Below are 23,208 nucleotides of genomic sequence, written 5' to 3' on the forward strand. Positions count from 1 at the left end.
TTTCCTTTAAGATCAGGAACAAGACAAGGATTTCCACTCTCACCACTATTATTCAACATAGTTTTGGAAGTCCTAGCCACGGAAATCAGAGAAGGAAAAGAAAAAAAAGGAATACAAATTGGAAAAGAAGAGTAAAACTGTCAGTGTTTGCAGATGACATACTATACATAGAGAATCCTAAAATAAGCGAATCAACGGACAAAGGATTAAACTCCAAGATATATAAACAGCTCATGCAGCTCAATATTAAAGAAACAAACAACCCAATCCAAAAAGGGGCAGAAGACCTAATTAGACATTTCTCCAAAGAAGGCATACAGATGGCCAAGAAGCACATGAAAAGCTGCTCAACATCACTAATTATTAGAGAAATGCAAGTCATAACTACAATGAGGTATCACCTCACACCAGTTAGAATGGGCATCATCAGAAAACCTACAAACAACAAATGCTGGAGAGGGTGTGGAGAAAAGGGAACCCTCTTGCACTGTTGGTGGGAATGTAAATTGATACAACCACTATGGAGAACAGTATGGAGGTTCCTTAAAAAACTAAAAATAGAATTACCATATGATCCAGCAATCCCATTACTGGGCATATACCTGAGAAAATCATAATTCAAAAAGACACACTCATTGCAGCACTATTTACAATAGCCAGGTCACGGAAGCAACCTAAATGCACATCAACAGACGAATGGATAAAGAAGTTGTGGTACATATATACAATGGAATATTACTGAGCCATAAAAAGGAACGAAATTGGGTCATTTGTTGAGACATGGATGGATCTAGAGACCGTCATACAGAGTGACGTAAGTCAGAAAGAGAAAAACAAATATCGTATATTAACGCATGTATGTGGAACCTAGAAAAACGGTACAGATGAACCAGTTTGCAGGGCAGAAGTTGAGACACAGATGTAGAGAACAAACGTATGGACACCAAGGGGGGAAAGCCGCAGGGGGGTGGGGATTGTGGTGTGATGAATTGGGCGATTGGGTTTGACATGTGCACACTGATGTGCATAAAATTGATGACTAATAAGAACCTGCTGTATAAAAAAATAAATAAAATTAAATTAAAAAAAAACTAGCTATTTCCACACAAGGATTTGAACCATCTTAAAATGATAGAAAATAAAAACCCCAAATCAAGGATAAATATTACTATGTTGTTACAGTTTAAGATGATGTGTACTTTAAAAAAAATTATACTTCCATTAATGCAATAGCCCTGTAAGTCAAGCGTGGATTCAAATTTAGTTACTTGTTTTAAAAGGCAAAAATCAGAAGCCATCTTGTTTTTGAAATGTGGTCACTATATTACCTCCTTATCTCAATACCACCCATGGGGATCTTCTAATAGTCCAGTCCTCTAGTATTTGTTTGCACTGTTGCATAAATATTGGTTTATGAATATTCCCCTGCTTCCCACTAGGGTAGTTGTTATAAACTACAAGTTCCCCTTTTAAAGAAACAAATCTTTTTATTTCCTTAGATAGCAAGGTAAGGTAGGAAATGGAATCCTGACACTACAATTTACCAGCTGTGTGACCTTAGACATGTCAGTTAATCTCTGGACCAGTTTTCTCATTTGTAAAATAAGATGCATAATAATTCATGGGCTATAAAATTGCTGTGTGAATTCAATGACATACACAGAGGAAAGGGTTTTATAAACCACAGGCACAAGTCAGTCATTAAAGTGAGAATGTCTAACATCACAAGGGATCAGCAATAACTTACCTAATAAACAGGGTCATAGGATATATAAGTAATACCATCATCACATGGGATGTAAAAGTCATCCTACAAATACTTGGTTTGTTTGTTTAAACATCAATGGAAAGGGAAGGATGGAGAGTTTGGTACTCTCTCTCCCTCACAAGGTTCCCTGCTTATTCTTCCTGACAACTTCTTCCTTTGGTGAATTGAGTGAAGCAGGAGGACAGGCATGAATTGTCAATAATAAATGAGCTAAAGGGCAAGACCTGTCTTGGTAATGGACTTGGTACTTTTTACTGGGCTGCCACTATCTGTGTCAGTCACTGGCCTCTCATGGCTTCTGTGAGGCCACCCCACTGCCCCAGTTCCTCACCCCCACCACTCCATTGTATTTGGTCCCTGAGTCTCGTTCATTCTACCTCCTGGACTCTTGCACAATCTACCCCCATCTTTCTCCTGACTCAGTTGTCAACACTTTCCAAGCCTATTATAATATGATAGCCTCTCTGCTGGTCCGTTACCTTCAGCCTCACCTCCCACACCTGTCCATTCCTCCTTTCTAAAAAGAAAACCTGATCATGTTACCCAGGGGTTTCAAAATCTCTCAGTGGCTCCTCGAAGTAAACAAGATAAAATCTAAAGTCCTAAGCACAGAATACCAACACTTTAGGATCTGGCCCTTGCCTTCTTTTCTAGCTTCTCATCCACTCGTTGCATCACTTTCCAACCATACTTAAACCACTTGTTGCCAGCACGTGGAGTGTTCTGGCGAGCTTTTATGACTTTGTAAACGTTGTTGTCTGCCTGGAGCACGACTGTGCTCATGAGCCTATTAATTCTTCAATGTGCCGTCCGTGCATCTTTCTCCAGCTCTTTCCCAGACAGAGAGCACTGAGTAGGTGGGCTGTTACAGCACTTACAACCTTGGGATCTAGCTGTGTATGTGCGTCTCCTCAGCTACACACTGAGCTCCATGAAGGCAAGAGACAGGTCCTGGCATCCCTAGAACCTAGTGTAATGTCTCAATAGCAGGAACACAGATGTTGGTAGAATAAAACAAAAAAAAAGCTTAAATGAACAGTGGGCATTCCTCATTGCTAAACTAATTATTTATCATCTCACTTAGCTAGCTGCCACTCTGTAAGCCACCAAATGATGCTGACCATTATCTGTAGAATGAGCACTAGCAAAAAGCTAGCTTTGCTTCAAGTTTTAAAATTCTACTTTTCCAAACTTCTCTTCCACCAGTAGGTGGCACCAGAGACCTTCAACAGATAACATTTCCACTTACAAAAGCACCACCAGATTGCTCAGGACCATGCTCCATGCTTCAGCAAGTACTGAGTTCCCAAAAACATGAGACTGGGGCTTCTGCAGATTCATATTTTTTTCCAATTTGCAGAAAGCAGAGCTGCACTTACTTTCTTAAGGGAAGTTGTGTGAATATTTTCTGTCTGAGGGGCATGAAACGTGATATGGTGAGCTTTTATTTTAAAAGGCATTTATTCAGGGAATTTTATTTTTGTCATATAGAAAATACATTTATGAAAGGGTTCTAAAACCTCTGTATGTGTATTAATATTACCACACATAGAGAGTTAATGATCACATGAATTTATAAAGTCCATTCAAATATTTAAGGACATCAGTCACATTGAAAAGATATTTTTCTTTTTCTACCCCAATTGGAGTCTTGTAGAGAGCTTCAAATGTATGTTTGCAATGCCTTAAAGGCAAACTATAAAATGACTTATAAACTAAAGAGTACTACGCAAATATAGTTAAGACTACTACTTTAGATAAACCATATACATATGTTTATTTGAAAAATTTCCTCTAAAAATTCAATGAATGGATATATTCTTTAGTATGGCTTTAGTGAATTTGATATTAAAATGCATTTTTCTTTTTAGTAGGATATCACCGAATCAGTCCTCATTTCTTAATATTTGGCATTTTTCAAATACCATGCTCTGAAGTCACAAAGTCTATAGTATTTATCTATGTTGGTCACCCAATACCAGACTTTTATGTTTCTATAATTCCTCTCAATGGTTGTAACAAAATTAATGTATTGAGCACCAGTCACTTGCTAGCCATGCCTGTAAGTGCTTTATATACCTCATATCCTTTAATTATGCTCATAAAATCAAACAGGTCTATTTGGTTTCTAGATCAGCATCTCCATCCCAGTGGAGGAAATCATTAGGTGATAGAAGCCCAATTGAAATACTAACTTGCTTAAGAAACCGGCTCTTGGCAAGGTAGAGACTGGGCCATAACCCAATGGGAGAAGCACAATAAGAAAAACAAACGTTTATTAGGAGTGCTGTGAGATGCCCGAGCTTGGAGAATTTCCCTTTGTGGTGGTATACGACAGTCAAGCACATGAGGGAGTGATTTTCATTCGGGATAAGGTTGATTTACCCTGTCCCTATGTGAGGTAGGTCTACAATCATCATTGGCTAGAAATGGCTCTAAACATTTTGCCTCATTCTACTAAGGTCAGACTCCTGGGGTGAGGGGAGGGGCCGGTGGTTCTGGGAAACATGCACGAATTAAAAATCGTAACAGCTAACAGATGGAGGGATTACTGTATGAGGGGTGCTGCGATATGTGCTGATGTGGGTTAGCTGACATAATCATGACAATGATCTACAGCCACTGATATCAGCCATTTAACAAGCATTCTTTTGTCCGATCAACAATTACTTACTGAGTACCTACTATGTATGGAGCTATTCTAGGACAAGGATCCACCCTTGCTTTCACAGAGCTTTCCTTCTAGTAGCTACAGCTTTCCAGGCACCATGTTCTCGGTACTAAGACAGAATCCCTGCCCTCATGAAATGTACATTCTAAGACTGAATGCAATATTATCCTCACTTTATTCATGAGGGAAAGAGAACCAGAGAAATCAGGTATTTGCCGAAGGTCACAGAGTGGAGCCAAGACTCGAATCCAACCTCTCTGATCATAACGCCCCCACTTTTGTCCACTACAGGATACCACCTTCCAAAGGGATATGGCTTTTCACACAAGCACTGTCCATAGACTGAACAACGTCTTACATATAAATGGACTCTTAAAACATATGTAGATGCCATTATAATTAATCTAATAATAATTGTAGGTTTTGTTGTATTTTTTCAAGAGATAACAAAGTATAACTACAATCATAAGGAAAACATGACATTTTTCAAGTTTAAAACAGAAAAACACTGAACTCATTCCTTTTTTTTAATTGTAGTTTAAAAAAGCACATAACATAAAATTTATCATCTTAACCATTTTTAGGTGTACAGTCCAGTAGCGGAAAACACTGATCTAATTTCTCAATTCAATAATCCAAGTAAGTGTTCTGCAAGATGCCCATGAAACTTCAAATTATGCATGAGAGGTAAGAAAACCTTTTCCTCACATCATTCTTTTTAAATATTAGCAACTCTACCTTTGCTTGTAAACCTACCTGTTCCAGAAACTCTGCATTGAAAGTGGGCTGGCCGTCCCTCAGACGTGACGGTGTCCTGAAGTGGGGTGACGATGGCAGGAGGATAAACTGGCATTTCCTGATCAGGAGACACAACTTCTGGAACTGAAGGAAGGGACCACAGACTTGTCAGGAGTAAGGCAGCCTACAGACCTCACAGAATGAAGCATGCCGATTTCTCTTAATTTATCTGGGAGTGGAGCCCTTTCAAAGTTTCCAGGTTAGGTAGCAATCTACTTTTAGGAGCTCCAAGTTGTATTTTTAAATGCCCTGGGAGGATACAAAAGCGGGTTTCTTAGGTTTTACTTTAAAAGCTGAGAAGTAGCAAGGTACCTTCCACAGAGAGCGATGCTGAGGTAGTGACAATTCCATAGTCATTCTTGGCTTCACAGGTATAGACAGCCGCGTCCTCTGGGAAGGCTTCGATGAGCAGAAGTGTGTACTCTTGCCCATCGTGAAGGAATTTGCACTTGAAACCAGTAGAAAGGAGCTGCTCTTCCTTGTACCAGGAAATTTTGGGCTGTGGTCTGCCAGATATCACAGCACAGAAGCGGGCGGGCTTGCCAGATTGCACGGTAACAGGCTGGAGCTCCTGCAGAATTTGGGGCGGTTCTGGGGCTGGGAAGAAAAGAAAACAATAGCCCATGAAAACACAGGAAAGCACGGGAAAATCTATGTTAATTTGTTGACAGGTGGTTATGTACCCCGAAACAAAACTTTGGAATGGTGATATCTTTACTTGCCTCAGAATATTAGAACATTCTTTGTGCTAAGAAAGAAAAAAAATTGGAATTTTGTCCCTAAGTAGAGGGAGATACTTTTGATATTTGATGGGGGGGGGGGGGGATGCTGGGAGTGCTGAGTTTTTCAGCATAACACGGTCACCCCTTTCCTGGCTGGGATCTGGATCGGGGTGACAATGTCACAATGTCAGTCCTCTAAAGAATGCTAGAACACTTCCACATGCTACCTATTTTTAACAGTCGTTTGGGCAAATCATGTGGTGAGGTGGCTCATCCCATTCAGGTTCAGTTTTCAAGTATTTGTGTATATGTGATAGTCATTTTTTAATATACAGGTGCCAGTGAAGTGCAATCAGTATGCATGAATGAATGAAAGTCATTTTAGGTCTAAAGGCAATTAGGTAATTTTTTTTTAATTCAGCTTTCCTGTTATGCTAATTAAAACATATTCTTGGTGTTGTGATGACTGAGGGAAACTGGGTCGTTCATGGAACCAAGAAATGGGGAGAAATGACTTCTGTGAGGCTGATTTCTGACACAGCCATATGGGTAGACCTTTACTTCTCTGTGCCTCAGTTTCTCTACCACTAATATAGAAATAATAATAACTGGATACCATGACCATTTGGTCTTCTAGGGACCAGGGGAATGTTGGCAATATGGTTCATTTTTATGAAACTTGAGATTACTCTTACTGTTCCTTCATCTGTCTCAGGGGTATTTGTTCAGACAGGTAGGACCCAAGGTCAGGACAGGAATGGATCTAGACCAGCCTCAGATTCAGCTCTAAGGTTTCTAATGAGGAAAGTGGATGGTTTAATGGTGCTTCTCTGAGGACTTGGTAGCATATGGAATCCCCCACTAAAGTCAGACCCTGGTCCTAGGGCATGGAGCTCACCTGTGGCTTCCTAGGTTCTCCCAGGCATGCCCTAACAGAGGCTGGAAATGCCCCACCAGAGACTGGAAATGCCCCATCACTTGGTAGTGTTACTAGTATTCAAGCAGTTAGGGCCAAGGGTAGAGAACTAGAACAGCTGAAAACCATACCTAGAAACCCATTTGGGGTCTATTATAATTGACATACAGTGGATGTTCAATAATGTTGACCAAACTAAATAAGGATCTAGCCATTAGGTGCCTTCTGTGAATAACATCTTGGTCCTTTTAACAGCTACCATCCCATTTCCACAGGTATAATATGAAAATAAATGTAATATCTTCAAACATATGAGTACCATGGGTTCTTGAGAAATTGCCTGGAAACTACCAGAACTTCAGTAAGTTGAAAGGGAGGATTATTAACAGATGGATGCACAAAATATGTTAATATCTCTACCTACCATTGACGTAGAGGGTAACAGAACTCCTGTTCCTTCCTGCCACAAAGGTGTATTCACCAGCATCGCTATGCCTGGTCTCAGAGATAAACATCCGGTGGATTCTCCTCTCCACCACATACTGGTGTCGTTCTTGAACTTGGAAATTGATTTCAGTGCCGTCTTTATACCAGTGGGCATCTACATCATCTTCATTGACCTCAAACTCAACGACAGCACGTTGTTTCTCAATAACCTTTTAAAGGAGCAACAGGAAAAGAAAACTGAAGCCCTGGTTTCCTTTCGGTTTTAACCTGTTTCCAAAACAGCTCATTTGAAGAGCGTGTCAAACCTATATATTATGATATAGAAAACTGACTGGTTATCGCACATTCTAAGTTTTCCTGCATATCCTTGGACAAAAGGTGCCCATACTTCTTTTGCTTACATCTGCACGGAGGCAATGATTTCATCCTTAAATGTTTGCTTCTTAACCATAACAGAAATAATGACACTTTGTGGTACTTCCCTGGTGGCGCAGTGGTTAAGAATCCGCCCTGCCAATGCAGGGGACACAGGTTCAATCCTTCAATCCCTGGTCCGGGAAGATCCCACATGGCGTGGAGCAACTAAGCCCATGTACCACAACTACAGCCTGCACACCACAGCGGCTGAAGCTCGAGTGCCTAGAGCCCGTGTTCCGCAACAAGAGAAGCCACCGCAATGAGAAGCCCGTGCACTGCAACAATGAGTAGCCCCCGCTCGCTGCAACTAGAGAAAGCTTGCACGCAGCAACAAAGACCCGACACAGCCAAAAGTAAATAATAAAATAAAAAAGAAATAATGACACTTTACATCTGAAGGCTGCTTATCATCGACAAAGTTCTTTTAAGTTACTATTCAATTTGATTTCACATGATGTGAACCTTGTAGGCTAGGTAGGAACTATTATCCTCATTTTTAAAAGTGAGAAAATCAAGTTTCAGAATTGGTCAATAAAGGATGGAGGACATATTGGGTTATCTGACTATGCACCGAAGGCTTTTTCACTCTGGCCTAATGTAATGCCTGGCTCTCCTTGGACGAGCAATATGATAAACATGAGCTCAAGTGATACTTCCCTTCACATGTTATCGCCCCGTTATATCACATGGGAAGACTGGCACCCATGAGGACAAGCCGTACATGCGCAGTCGAGAGCAAAGGTGTTTGCTCAGCATCCCTGCTAGGAATCCAGCTTTGCTCAAACTGGTCTTCCTCTTGGACCTCGGAGGGAGTTTTCCTAGTCAAGTCCCCACACAGCTGCCTCTCCAAGGTAGAAGGCTTCTGAGAAAATGCCACCTTGTTCTGAATTCCCTTAATTCCAGTTGCTGTGCGAACACCACAATTTAAATTTTAGCTCCTTTAGGGTTGATGTTGCTTGGTAAGTGGCCATTTGACAGTGAAGTGTCTACAGCTGCTTTCATTAAAGTATTTAGACAGCTGCGAGGGATACACTTATTCCCTAAGCGAGAGGAAACTGTGACTAAGTTGATGTCAGCACAAGAGTGTAAGCTGGTAGGGATAAGCTGATTTCATTTTTTTAGAAGACTGTGGTTAGAAAATTTAAAAGTCAAAAAATTAAGTGACATTCTCTATGAGGACACGGGGATGGGGAAGGGTAAGCTGGGACGAAGAGAGAGAGTGGCATGGACCTATCTACACTACCAAATGTGAAATAGATAGCTAGTGGGAAGCAGCCACATAGCACAGGGAGATCATCTCAGTGCTTTGTGTCCACCTAGAGGGGTGGGATAGGGAGAGTGGGAGGGAGACGCAAAAGGGAGGGGATATGGGGATATATGTATATGTACAGGTGATTCACTTTGTTATAAAGCAGAAACTAACACACCATTGTAAAGCAATTATACTCCAATAAAGATGTTAAAAAAAATGTGACAAAAGGATAGATTAGGCGCCACTGAGGACTTCTCCAAAAATTCAGCATGTGGACAATTACCTGAACCTCCCTTTTAATGCTTCGGATGCGAACGTCTCTGCCCTCTACAAAGAGGCTGGCAGTGGACATGTTGCCTCCAGCCACCACTGTGTACTTCCCAGCATCAGACATCCGGGTGGATGGGATCAGAAGGCGGTGGACGTATTTCTCCTTCTGTATCTTTATTCTATGGAAGAAAGGGAAATTGAGGTTTAACGTATGATGACTCAAAGGAAACTGGGAATCACTGGGATGCGGCAAACAAACCAACGGACCTGTCCACAAGCTGTAGCTCTTGGCCATCTTTCATCCACTGCACAGTGATGTCAGGTTCAGAAACTTCACATTCAAACATGGCTCGCTTCTTCTCGAGAACCTTAATGTCTTTAATGTGTTTCCTAAATTCTATATGACGAGCTGGAGAACAGCGTGTAAAAAAATTAATCTTTCTAACAGCTTTGCTAAGATATAATTCACATACTATACAATTCACCCAGTGAAAGTATACAATTCAGTGGCTTTCAGTACATTCAGAGTTGTGCAACCATCACCATAATGAATTTCAAAGCATTCTCATTACCCCCAAAAAAGACCATGTACCCCTTAGCCATCACCCTCCAGATCCCTCCCTTTGTCCTCCCCTCAGACTTAGGCACCAATCTATGTCACTACAGATTTGTGCGCTCTGAACTTTCCCTATAACTGGAATCATACACTATGCGGTCCTTTGTGGCTGGCTTCTTTCACTTGATATAAAGTTTTTTGAGGTTCATCCATGTTGTAGCATGTATCAGTACCTCCTTTTTATTCCTGAGTAATATTTCATTGTGTGGATATACCTCATTTTATTTATCCATTCATTAGCTGATGCTCTAACATTTTATATAGTGTGTTTGCCATTTATTTTCATGGATATGACATTTATGAAACCATACCTTCCACATAAAGAGTGGCTGTCGAGGTAGCTTTTCCAGCCATAAATGTGTACTCAGCAGCATCCCCAAAGTGAACGTTCCTGATGTTCAGTGAGTGGGTGAGCTTTTTGGTTCTCATCTGGCACCTGTCAGTCGATTTGATTTCCACACCATTCTTTAACCATTTGTAAGAGATGCCTTCACAGTTCACTGTGACCTCAAAGGTAATGGTGTCTTTTTCTTCAGCATTGATGTCCTTCAGCATGGATGTAATCATGATTGCTGCAAAGGGGAAAGGAAATACACCCAAGGAGATTTTGTGTCAATATGACGTGGGTTATGACAGGCGCAGAATGAAAACTTGAAATGTTCTTAGTACGTCTGTTTAGGTATCACAGGTTCAGAGAGATGAGCCATGATACCTTCCAGGTACCCCTCTACAGGACAATGTCGAGTGACAGGGGAACAGAAAAAGTTAAGAGATAGACAATGGAGCATCTTCATAGGTAGCCTTTCAATGCTACCCTAATCAAAAATTTTATCCAGATGCCTAACTCAGTGTGGACACAGTAGATGTTTCAATCAAGGTAACTGGTCAGGAAGAAAAAGTGTAGGCTATGGAATAACAATGAGTCTACTGGATATTCTGTGTGTGTGTGTGTGTGTGTGTGTGTGTGTGTGTGTAATATATATATTTGTATATATATTTTACTCACGTGTCACTTTCAGGGTGGCGCTGACTTGGTCATTGCCGCAGACAAATGTGTATTCTGCTGAGTCCTCTGTGCTGGTGTTCATGATGATCAGCTGGTGGAGTTTTCCCTGCACCACGATCTTGAACTTTTCACTCATTTCAATCTCCACCCCATTCTTCAGCCACATGGAAGGCACATTGAAGTGGGAGACCTCACACTCAAAGGAGGCAGTTTTGGTCTCAGGCACCTCAATGTTTTTCATGGTTTTTGTAATATGTAATGCTTGGGAAAATCAGAGAGCACTTCAGTTAATATATTTTATTTAAAAAAAAAGATGGAGCAGACAAACGAACGAATACATGGAGATCACCTAGAAATGCCACAGGGGCTGCCTCATACTTACTCTCCACGAATAGTTTCGCTTTGCATTCCAACTGCCCCACCACAGCTGTATATTCCCCAGCGTCCAAGGGGGAAATATGCTGCAGCATCAGTTTGTGGACCTTCCTTTCTGAGACCAGCCTGTGTTTGTCACTCGGTTTAATCTCCACGTTCTTGTGGAACCATTTCACTGGCACTGTGTCGTGGGAAACGCTAACTTCAAAGGCAACGGTGGCATTTTCCAAGGCAGTCACATCCTTTGGCTTCTTAATGATTTTGACGGCTAATGAGGAAAGTTGAAGCCATTTAGTGATATGGTTAACTTCACGGTAACCACGAGTTGGCTACTTGTAAAGTGTTTCTAAGTCAACTTACTCTCAACGTGCAGTCTGGCACTGGCTCCCAGCCTTCCAAGCTTGAAGCCATAAACAGATTCATCCACAACGGCACAGTTTTTAATTCTCAGAGAGTAAATTGTTCCTTTGACTGAGATAGTGTACTTGTCATTGGATTCCAGCACAACCCCATTTCTGATCCACTGGACACCTTTTACATTAGGGTGTGTGAGCTCCAAAGTGAAAACAGCATCTTGTGTCTCTGTCACCGTGAGGTTCTTCAGAGTCTTCTTAATTTTGACAGCTGAAGACAAATTTATGATTTGTTTAGAAAATAAAGATGATACCATTCAGGTAAGAGAAGTCCCAAATAAGATTGTTACCGGGTCATCTTGCAAAAGAATGGTTATCAAAGAATTTGCAGTTATGCAGCATCTCTAGAGTTTTTAAAAGACACTTTGAGATTATTCAGGAAAACCTGGGTCCAGTTTGAAATGCACCTTGTATAATGTCTTTTCTATACTTGAATGAGATGTAGTTTGCATAGCTGTATATTAATAACTTAATCAATGGATTGGAGAAGAGTGAAAGAAGAATACAGACTGAGAGCATCTAATTTGCTGCTCCACAGAGCTGGAACCTAAGACGTGGCTTCTTCACATTAACTCATAAGCAATTTTGCACCTTGTGGTACACGGCTCAGAAAGAAAGTTCGAGAGTTTATAATGATTTTATGAAATGAGGATTTATGGCATCCAAAATGATTACACCATTTGACTTTTAGAATAACTGTCAAAAATATAATACGATTTTTTAGTGGATAAATCTGTTATTATATCACTGACCTTCAACTTTAAGTTTGGCAGATGTTTTGGAAGTGGCCACCTTGTAGGTGTATTCTCCAATGTCATCTAGTTTGGTGGCAGCAATGATAAGCCTCCTTTTGTGGCCATCAGATTTACTTCTGATGTTTTTACTCAGCGGTAGGTGTTTGTCATCCTTCAACCATTCTCCTTCGGAATCTGGGTTGGCAACTTCACATTCAAACACAGCTTCCTGGGATTCAGCTACAGTCTGATCTGTGAGTGGCTTGGAGATGGCACCCCCTTTGGAACAAGAGAAGTACAAGTGTGAGTCTTTTAAAAATATTTATACAATAGAAAAATCTTTGCACAATTAATATAAAACATCAAATTTTAAAACATGATTCTGAACATCATGAAATGTCTAATAAAATTATTTTTACGCACTTTAAGGAGGTATCACAGAAACCCCTCATTGTAAGTATGTATCACTGATAACCAGGGAAACTACTGGAATCAGAAAGGTTTTGCAAAGGAAAAGCAACTGTTAAGTTATACAGAACTCTGAGAACCTTAATGTGGAGCACACCTCATGGACGGCCCGTAACTCAGTTCCTTCCTCAAAGGCATTCTGCTTAAGTCTTCTACGGATGATTTCCTGAAAATACATCTAATATCTGACTGAAAAAAATTTTGCTGAACAAAATGTATAGTCATCAATGTTTCTAGAAGATTAGGGATTCCTATATACTAAAAATCACTATTTTGACAAATGTCATCTCTCCTACAAAGTTTTCCCCCATTGGCTCCAGTGCCGTCATCGCTGGCAGAAATAATTACTCCTTCATCAAGTTAGTTGCTAATGCATCTGTCCCTCTCTATATTGTGAATTCCTCAAAAAAAATATCATGCCATATTCATTTTTGTATCCTGAGTTCCTAGCAGCGCCTGGCCAATGGCAGGTACTTTAAAAATGTTGGGTGAAATCACATAGAGGCTCATAGTTTTTTCTTGTTTCCACACATTTAAAAACATGTAATTTATATTAAACATATCAAAGTGCAGAATCTAAAATTCTGTTTCAGAAGTTTTTTTCATGGTCAAATCTTCGAGGAAATCTTATAATGTAATAAAGTATAAACCATGAAATTTTCATACCAGAGAAGACACTATTCCCATCTCTCTTGCTTATATACCATGGATTGCACAATTTAGTCTCCTCAAAACCTAAATTGTTATGTACCAAACAAATTAATGATGATGCCTAGTTTTTTCTTGACAGCTGGCTTAGACTTTTGAGTCTTCATTTTTAAGCTGGTGGCTTCTGCTGAGAATGGTCTACTTCATTTCACAAGAGACACACAGACACATATATTGAGGTATATTTTTAAAATATTCATTGGGTTCATTATAAAGTATGAAGGGAACAAAGAAAACAAAAGTGAATGAAACAAGAGCAATAAAAAAAAGAAATACGTCTTTACAGTAGGAGAGTTTAAATAAAACTCAGTCCAAACATTAACTCATCAATCTATCATGTGCAACGTATTGGACTATACAAAGATGAGAAAGAAGCAATGCCACATTTGGGGAGCATCTACTCAGGTGTGGGAAGAAGAAACGGGGAATAAAACAAGTATATGGGTCAGGGTCATGAAAGAAACACACATAAAGTGATCCTGAGGTTGGAGGATTAAGATCTTCTACAAATGGGAAGATCAAGGAAGGCTTCACAGAGGAGATGGCATTTGAGCTACAACTTCCTGGAAGAACATTTGGAATTTAGGCTGATGGGAATAGTGTCAAGGGTATTATTGGTTTTGAGAACAGCATAAGCAGAGGCAAGGAAGTGGGAAACTGGTGGGAATTTGGGAGGAAATGGCCAATGATTTCTTAAGTTAAAACAACTGCCCTACATAAGAACTTAGGTTAAATGATAAATGTACTAACCTGCCACGATAAGTTTTCCAGATGTCATATTTTCTCCAGCATAAAATATATATTCCCCTTCATCGTCTTTCATCATATTTAGAACCGTCAACTTATATATTTTTCCATGAGCTTCAATTTTATATTTAGAACAGGGATAGATTTCCTTGTCCTTAAAATTCCACAAGACATCAATTCCTGAGTGGGACAGTTCAACTTCCAAGACCACATTTTGGGTCTCTGTACAGGTAAGGTCATGAAGACCTCTGATAATTTTAATTTCTGGGGGGAAAAATAAAATAATCACTTGGTTACTATTATACTGGGAAAATAGAATGCTTAAAATAATACTAAGTGACATGGAACAATTCTTACTTTCTACAGAAAGATCACAGCTGGTTTCAACTCTGCCAACCATCAGCTTGTAAGGACCTTCGTCTGAAGCATAGGTCCGGTTAATCACAAGCCGCTGCTTAGTGCCTTTGACAACGGCATGCAGGCGATCATCAGGCTTGATTTGTTCATCATTTAAGTACCACTTAACAGAAGTCACATCAGGGACTGAGACCTTACATTCGAGCACAGCCTTGGTGCCCTCAAGCACGTTAATGTCTTTTAGAGGTGTTATCACATCAACACCTGCAAAACCACACACACACACAAAAGAATTGTGAATACAAATTTTGTTGGAAACGTGTGCTCACTTCACAGCATACAGGACTATGTAAGTCGCACTCACTGTAGACAGAGACGCGCCCACTGGTTGACAGTCCAAGGGCAGGAATGGTGAAGGAGTAATGTCCAGCATCCTCCTTAGTCATGTCTTCAATAAGCAGCATGTGTGACTGCTTGTCTATCACAATGTGAACCCTGTCGCCTGGCTGCACTTCTTCGCCATCCTTCATCCAGACACCTTCCACCTTCTCTAAGGAGACTTTAACTTCAAGCTGGACAATGTCACCCTCGCAGACTTTTTGATCACTGAGTCCTTGTAGGATAGCAACGGGGTGGGCTGTGAAATATGGGGAGAAAGAAGAATGTTATGATTATTTATTATCAATAAGCCATAGTGATACTCACTGCAGGCTGACAGGAAGGGGAAGGCTTACGTTTCATCTTTAGTTTACAGGTTGTCTTTTTCCCGTCGACAACAAAGCTGTATTCTCCCTGGTCCTCTTTGGTCACATCCTTGACTGTGAGGTTCTGACGTCCACGGCGAGATGTAATTGTGTACTTGCCATTGGATTTAAGCTCCACATCATTATGATACCATTTGCCTTCTATATTTTCCGGGGTTATAATGCACTCTAACTCTCCTGAAAATGATTCTGAAACTTCTATGTCCTGAAGTTCTTTCACAAACTCAATGACTGCACCTGAGGCATAAGAGAAGGAGAAATTAATTTCCCTGGAGAGTTATGCATCTAGACTTAGGATAGAGAAAATTCCTCGTAGATCTCTTATTCCCCCCGCCCCATACTATCAGGAATATTCTTAATATCCAACTGCTGGACTGAGAAATAAATTGTCAGTTAAAAGGAGTTACTTAATTTAAAAATTATTTTTAAAGCACAGAATTATATTTCAATAAAAAATTTAAAAGCAAGATATCAGAATGACCTTGCTTTTCAAAATCCAAATTGTCAGCAATTCCCTGGTGGTCCAGTGGTTAGGACTCAGCGCTCTCACTGCCAAGGGTGCGGGTTCGATTCCTCGTCGGGGAACTAAGATCCCACATACCGCACAGTGAGGCCAAAAAAATAAAACATCCAAATTGTCAATATTCTTAATTACCAGTATAAATTCATGAGTCTTGCTATGGAGCTTATATTTAATTCCCAAGTAATTCGCTTTATGAAGTGAAAATTGCATAGCTAATTTTATCACATACTAAGGGTGACTTTAAAACTTAGGAATGAAATCATTATTTACTACCTTCGACAATAAGTTTAGCCGTTGTTTTTACGTTTTCATCTTCGGCAAGTACACAGCTATAGTCTTCAGCATCAGATGTGTCAACTGTCAGGACGGAGAGGAAGTGAACTTTCCTGTCAGAGAGCATCCTGTATTTATCTCCCGTGTGAACCTCCACGCCATCCTTATACCATTTCACTTTGACAAATGGCTCTGAGGTTTCACATTCAAATGTTGCCATGGTGTCTTTTTCCTTAGCAACAACATCTTGTAATTCCTGTGTGAAAGTGATCAATTGCTTGGCTATAAGACAAAGGAAAAAAAAAAAAAGCACATTAAATTAAATTCACAATTTGGATAATGGGAAAAGAAAATAAAAAGAAATACACTACTGGATATTCATGGATAAATAGAAACAGATCCATCAAATGAAAGAAATTCAAATTACCCTGGACGAGTAAGAATGCGTGACTTGAGGTTTCCCCAGCTATATTGATGGCTTTTACCATGATGCTGGCAGAGTCCTCAGCCGTCACATCTCTTATGACCAGCTCACAGACATTGTCTTCAGGCCAGTACCAGTAGATTCGGTCAGAGCGCTCAATCTTTACACCGTTTTTGTACCACTCACATTCAGGATCTGGTTTCCCCACCACTCTGACCCGGAAGTGTACATCCGATCCGTGGCCCACTGTTTGGCTTTGGATTCTTTCAAAGATTTTAGGAGCCTCCATACTAGGACTTAGTTCAATTTTATCAGGTTTAAAAGTTGGAATAGTGATTTTGCCTTCTTCGGCAAGGGCTTTCTTCTCCTCTTCAGTTAACTCTTTGGTCCAGTGGAGAAGTTCATCTTTTGTCTTCCTTAGAAGTTCTTCATAGGATTCATCCTTCTTACGAGACTTGAGCTCCACAGCAGTAATGGCTTCATAATAGCCTTCCTCAGTCCTGCGCTTGAACTTACTACGCAGCTCTTCTGACTCTTCAGACACTTTTTCATGGGTAATTCTTTCAGCCCTTTTCAACCTCACAATTTCCTTAGTTTCAGTGGTGTCAGCAGGTCTGTCTACCTTTTGTACTTCGAACTGAAGTTTTCCAGGTTCATGTACGTGAAAATCAGGCTTTGGCTCAGGGGCTCGCCTAAGCACAGACCTAAAATCTTCCCTCTGTTGGATCTCAAGCTTCACTTTATGCTCTATCACACCTTCAGGGTTTTCTGCAGTGACCTTGACTTCACCTGTATCATATGATTTGCAGTCCACGATGTCCAGATAATGAATGCCATCGTAGCGAACTCTGAACCTTTTGCTTTTGCGGATGAGCTGCCCATTGAGGTACCAGTTGACTTTGGGCTGAGGGTAGCCTGTCACTCGGCAACGGAATCTGGCGGTCTCCCCTTCAAGTACTCTTGCTGGCTCTGGGAACAAGACAATGTCCGGCTTTTGCTTCTCTTTTTGATCGGTTGTCACACTTGTAAGGGCACCTTCATGAGCCATCCGCTCTAATTCTTCAATTCTCTGTAAGCCTTTCCTCCCCTCAGGCAATTGAGATTCTTCCACGAGACTCTTCTCATCTTTGACAATAAGGGTAGCAGATGTGTGATCTGTTCCGTATTTGTTAGTAGCTCTGCAAGTAATGATACCACTGTCTCTGGAATATGCAACTCCATAATCAAGGCTGCAATACCCAAATTCATTGACCATACGGAGCCTGTTGGCAGCTTCCAGTGGCTTTCCATCATGGAGCCATTCCACCACCATCGTTGGGTCACCAATTGGTGTTAGCCTGCATTCAAAGTGGGCAGGCCCAAAGCGCTTGAGCCTTAAGGAAGTGAGTTTTTTCTTGAAAAATGGTTTCTGTTGTTTCTCTTTGTCATAGAGGTCACCCTCTTCCCATTGCTCTTGACCATATCGCAAATGGAGGGGCTCCAGTTCTGGGGCTGCAATCTCCTTGGCTCTATATGTCCCTCGTGGGATGATTAATTTTCTCTCTGGCTCAGGCTCTGCAAACTCAACTTCAACATTTACTTTGCATCTTGTAGTGTCTCGGCCAGCCTTATTAATGGCAGTTGCAGTGTACCAGGCAGAGTCTTGGCTGACAGTGGAGTCAATTTTAAGGGCAGCTTCTCCCTTGGCTCCTTCAATTCTATTAAAAGTGGGAAAATTAATCATCAGTACAGAAGTAGTTGTGGCTTCCTTGGTTATTGGATTTGTGTAATGAGCTTAGTTTTATTATTTTTCAAGCAAACTTACCTGATTTTTGGATATTTATGAGGTACAATGATCTCACTGTTTTTCAACCATATGATGTCAGGGTTGGGGTTACCCGTAGCTCTGACTTTCATTTCAAGTCGGGAACCTTCCTTTATGTTGAGATTTTTCAGTTTTTCCACAAACACTGGTTTTACCTGATGTTCCACAGCTGAAAGAGAAAGGTCATGATTCTGAGTAGGGCTGAACTACCTGTTTATAACCCAGGTGATAAGGTAATTTCTTTTTTAATCTTCAGAGCAAATACCTTCCACAGTTAAAATCACTGAAATTGATGATTTTCCTGCCCTGTTTTGGGCAACCACAGTCCATTCTCCAGAATCACTGGGTGTTGCAGGGACAATAATTAGTGATTGGGTACCATCTTCTTTAATGACTACTTTATGGGTATAGTCATTGACAATTTGCTGACCTGTAAAAAAATAGAGTAAAAAAGAAAACATGTTAAAATAGTTATTTTTAAATTGTTAGGCAAACATATAAGCTTACTTTTGTGTTTCATGATTTATGAGCAAAAACTTACACTTACCGTCATGAAACCAGAAGGTCTCTGGCATAGGTCGACCCACGACCTTTAAGTCAAATCTGGCAGTCTGTCCTTCTAAACATTTGAAAGAAGTAGGTTTCAACACAAAGACTGGCTTATACAGTCTCTCAAGCTGTGACTCATCTGTTTCCTCCAGCCTACGTCCAGGGGACATCCGTGCAGGGGACATCCGTAGAGGGGACATCCGTGCAGGGGACATGCGTATCGGAGATCTGCTCACTGAACGTGGAGAGATGGACCTGAAAAAGAAAGGCAAAGCAGAATATTTTCACGAGGCATAGAGAAAACTCAGCAAGACAAAGCTCTTTCTTAATGTTATTTTAGAACTTACTTTGTGTACACATTAAAAGGTACCTCAAACTTGCTGGGATCCAAAACGGAATACATTATTATTGCCCCCAAAGCTATGCTGTTCATTTAGAATGGTCCTTAATGCTGTCTCTCCCTCACCACTGGGTTTAGTTAGTTACCGAACCTTTTTGGTTCAACTACCAAAATATTTCAATAAATGCTGGTTGCTTAAACAACCACGTGAATACATTTATGGAAAAAGAAAAATATACTTCTTTATCCCAGAAGAGGAAAAACATAGAAATTATATTTGAAAAAATCCCAAACTCCATCTATACACTGCAGCCAGATTGGCTTGGATTGGATTTCAAGTGCTGACACCACCACACAGGCTGGGTGAACTAAGGCAATTTTCACAGGGTCAGGGAAGCTGAGTGTTCCCACTTCCAAAATAGCAATGATGATCCCTCCATGGCAAGGTTGTTGTATAAATTAGGGTAACATATGTAAAATCTGGTGTCAAATAAAACTTTACAGCTCTCATTACGTTAGCTACAGCACTGGCAAAATAAATAATATGCCCCACAATGGAAATGCTTTTCTCAGCTCACGCAGGGGCAAGAAAGAAAAACTGGGCAACTGCCGGTATCGCGAATGGCAAATTTCTGTGCTATCTCAGCCTTCAATTTTTTCTGCCACACAGTAGCAATTTGCTACAGAGATATTTGGTGTTTTAAACGGTTTCAATACTAGTCGACACAAATCATCACGAGTCTACCTGATCCTGCTCACTGGCTCTGGTGTGGGTATGTAAGTCGGAGCACTGAGTGGCGCAGCGGGCTCCACATACAATTTCCCTGAGCAAATTGCATTTCCTTTAATATTGCTGGCAAACGCGGTATAGATGCCTTCATCTTCCGGAAGAACAACAGGTATGCGCAGACTAGCTCTGCCATCTTGTAGAAAGTCCACATGGTATCTCTCTCCATGTCTGATGCGCTTGCCATCTTTGTACCATGCAATCTGCAAATAATATCATGCATATGTCAATATAATTTAGATAAAATGGTTATCCTGTAACCCATTCATGTCTTTATTGTAGCATGGAGGTATGATCGATGTTTATATTTTACCTTGGGTAATGGATACCCAGACATCTTGCAATGAAAAGTAACACCCATCCCTTCAAGAATTCTGTAATTCTTGACTCTTAAATCAAATCCTGCTTCAACGGCTTCAGATTCAGAAATGTCAACTGCCATCTTTTCTTCTCCGTCTTCTTCAAGAAGTTCTTCTAATGTAGTCTTTATTATTCTGTATTCAATTTCTTTAATAAGTCTCTCTTCAAAGGAAGAAATGTGGAATTCCTACGCAGTGAGAAAGATGACAGTTTATTAAAAACATATATGCCGACTGATAGAAATTCCTTAAGAGTATTCATTTCAGAGATAAGGTTTGATTAAAATTTTTAACTGGAAGAAAAATCTAGAAGGCTTTTGTTTTTGCTTGTTTGTTTTTCAGTGAGAATTAGATGGGTCATTGTTTGTTTTGGTTTTAAATCTGCATTCGAGTCATCTTTGTCAGTTCATGCTGTGGTGTCTTGGGTCAATGACATTCTAAGAGTATGGGTTATATATGCGATGTTCATCCTACCGATAAAAAAATGTTGGCAGTAATGAACTTGGTTGTGCTAGTATTTGTTTTCCCTGCTTATATGTAATTCCTATTTCTAAAGTCATATGTGCAACATGTTATGAAGATTAAGGAACCTCGTCAGCAGTGAACCTGGACATGTTTATTGTAGTCTAACCCTGACCTATCACTTGAAAATGAAAATATCAAACAAAAAGAGGGGCATTGTGGGAGGAAAGTATAATGTATGAAGTGATTTACTTGGTCATTATTGTTATACTCACCTGGTCTTCCACAAAAGTTCTGACCATTACAGTATCTTTGGCCATTTTCTTCCTAATTAAGGCTTGCTCTTTTTCATACTCTTTTTCATATTCAGAGTATACATAGCCAGGTGCTATTTCTCCAACTTTAGGTTCTTGCACAAATGCAGGCATTTGTGTCTGGTAAAGCATTTCTTGCTGGGACTTCATCAGTGACTCATAATCAGCTAGGAGTTAAGAACATAAGTTAATTTTTAATGTTCGTATGAAAAAGCCTCCATGCTACTGTTCATTCAAGCAAGTCCTACACCACAGAAAGTTGATAACCAAAAGCCAGATCTGCCAAGTTTTACTATCAAAGTGCTCAGTATAGACTAATTAGATTGAATTTCAAACCCAAACTTACGTTAAGAAGTCAAGGCAGCCACTACTATTGTAGAAAGAATTTTTTATTAGTCGTCAGTCCTTTGGGATCAACCCTAGAGGTCTTCCTAATTTGCCATGTGGCTTTTGGCAATGCATTTATCTTCCTGGGTCTTGAGTGCTTTGCCAAATGGGGATAATATCCTAACCCTAAGGAGTTTTGTGCAGCTCAAATGAGACAGAACGTGGATGGTCCACTATAAGTGTGAACATCTAGGCAAAGATAACGGAGACCCACAGATACATTTTGTTTAACCTACATGTTATTGCACCTTTTTTTCCCCAAATTACTTATAAATATTGAAAATCCTGATTTCTAGCTTTTCTTTAAAACATCAGAAGCTCCATGGCATGGACATACATACGCTACCAAATGTAAATGTAATGTAAATGTAAAGTAGATAGCTAGTGGGAAGCAGGCGCATAGCACAGGGAGATCAGCTCGGTGCTTTATGTCCACCTAGAGGGGTGGGAGGGAGATGCAAGAGGGAGGAATTATGGGGATGTATGTATATGTGTAGCTGATTCACTTTGTTATACAGCAGAAACTAACACACCACTGTAAAGCAATTATACTCCAATAAAGATGTTAAAAAAAAAAAAATCGTAAGCTCTGGCAACACTGAGCCTGGTACTGCATGCCTGGCAACAATGTACTGGAGTTGGGGAGCTACTGCCCCCTTGAGGCAGGGCGTATACTCTCTCCAGTTTGCCACTGTCTGCCTTGCGATCACTAATATCTGTCTGGATCTGGAGGGCAACTGGATTTAGAATCCCTGCATTTTCAAAGGCATTATATGCTTAGAAATAAATGTACTGAAAAGAAACTATTGTTAGAACCTTCGAAGTTTAGCACTGGTATGGCTTTGGAGGCTGTGTGATCTAAAACATTTCCTGTACAGCTGAGGCCAAGAGATGGGTCAGATGGGGACACAGTCAGTGTCAGAACTAGGACATAGCAACAGGCCTTTTGACAATCACATGGCACCGCTACTTCCCTGCACTTCCATTCTTATTGTGCACACGGAACCACTTAGAACTGCACTCACCTTCTTCGAGCAAGGAGGCAGATGCAGAAGTTTCTCCATGCTTATTACGAATAACAATAGTGTATTCTCCAGCATCATCGGCAAACGTCATCGAAATCACCAGTTTGCACTCGCCAGTTTGTTTGTTGTAACTCACTTTGTATCTTTATGGAAATGAACAAACAAAAAATTCAGCCGTAAGTAACCCTTATGTGGATCTGTGGTATAAAATTCAATGATCCTACACATGGGACTAATCTCCACCATAGAATATAAGATTGCTGAAAATTGAGCAAAATGCATGAGCATGAGTAATGCAGGCCAATCAAGTTAAAATGTTCATTTTACATAATAGTAATATATTCTTTAAAATAGATAATAGACTATAAGACTACTAGAATCAACTGTATGGAAATAAGGGGCTTCAGTGTTTATGTTAGCAAATGATGAGGCCATTTAAACACTTAGATATTTCTCTTTGCTCATTATTTTGTTCATTGTTTTATGTGAAGATCAAATGAATAATCAAAACA

The 23,208-nt window shown here is 40.2% G+C and overlaps 1 protein-coding gene across 1 annotated transcript in view; it reads right to left on the bottom strand.

Annotated features, from left to right (window-relative positions):
* The window catches only part of TTN (titin), a 276,735-nt gene that overhangs the window by 227,469 nt on the left and 26,058 nt on the right, over nt 1-23,208 (bottom strand). The window contains exons 21-43 of the mRNA XM_024732830.1: nt 22,697-22,839; nt 21,246-21,451; nt 20,463-20,696; nt 20,108-20,352; nt 19,021-19,277; nt 18,739-18,903; nt 18,474-18,642; nt 16,673-18,366; nt 16,246-16,527; nt 15,420-15,686; nt 15,050-15,322; nt 14,686-14,949; nt 14,332-14,592; nt 12,424-12,684; nt 11,619-11,882; nt 11,266-11,526; nt 10,884-11,144; nt 10,189-10,449; nt 9,529-9,670; nt 9,275-9,440; nt 7,300-7,531; nt 5,550-5,834; nt 5,196-5,321 (exon numbers count right to left, since the gene is read on the bottom strand). Of these exons, the coding sequence (XP_024588598.1) occupies nt 5,196-5,321; nt 5,550-5,834; nt 7,300-7,531; nt 9,275-9,440; nt 9,529-9,670; nt 10,189-10,449; nt 10,884-11,144; nt 11,266-11,526; nt 11,619-11,882; nt 12,424-12,684; nt 14,332-14,592; nt 14,686-14,949; nt 15,050-15,322; nt 15,420-15,686; nt 16,246-16,527; nt 16,673-18,366; nt 18,474-18,642; nt 18,739-18,903; nt 19,021-19,277; nt 20,108-20,352; nt 20,463-20,696; nt 21,246-21,451; nt 22,697-22,839 (6,719 nt within the window). The remainder of the gene's footprint in view (nt 1-5,195; nt 5,322-5,549; nt 5,835-7,299; nt 7,532-9,274; nt 9,441-9,528; nt 9,671-10,188; nt 10,450-10,883; nt 11,145-11,265; nt 11,527-11,618; nt 11,883-12,423; nt 12,685-14,331; nt 14,593-14,685; nt 14,950-15,049; nt 15,323-15,419; nt 15,687-16,245; nt 16,528-16,672; nt 18,367-18,473; nt 18,643-18,738; nt 18,904-19,020; nt 19,278-20,107; nt 20,353-20,462; nt 20,697-21,245; nt 21,452-22,696; nt 22,840-23,208) is intronic.

The sequence above is a fragment of the Neophocaena asiaeorientalis genome, unplaced genomic scaffold (assembly GCF_003031525.2).
Source record: "Neophocaena asiaeorientalis asiaeorientalis breed wild unplaced genomic scaffold, Neophocaena_asiaeorientalis_V1.1 scaffold96, whole genome shotgun sequence".
Classification (NCBI taxonomy): Eukaryota; Metazoa; Chordata; class Mammalia; order Artiodactyla; family Phocoenidae; genus Neophocaena; species Neophocaena asiaeorientalis.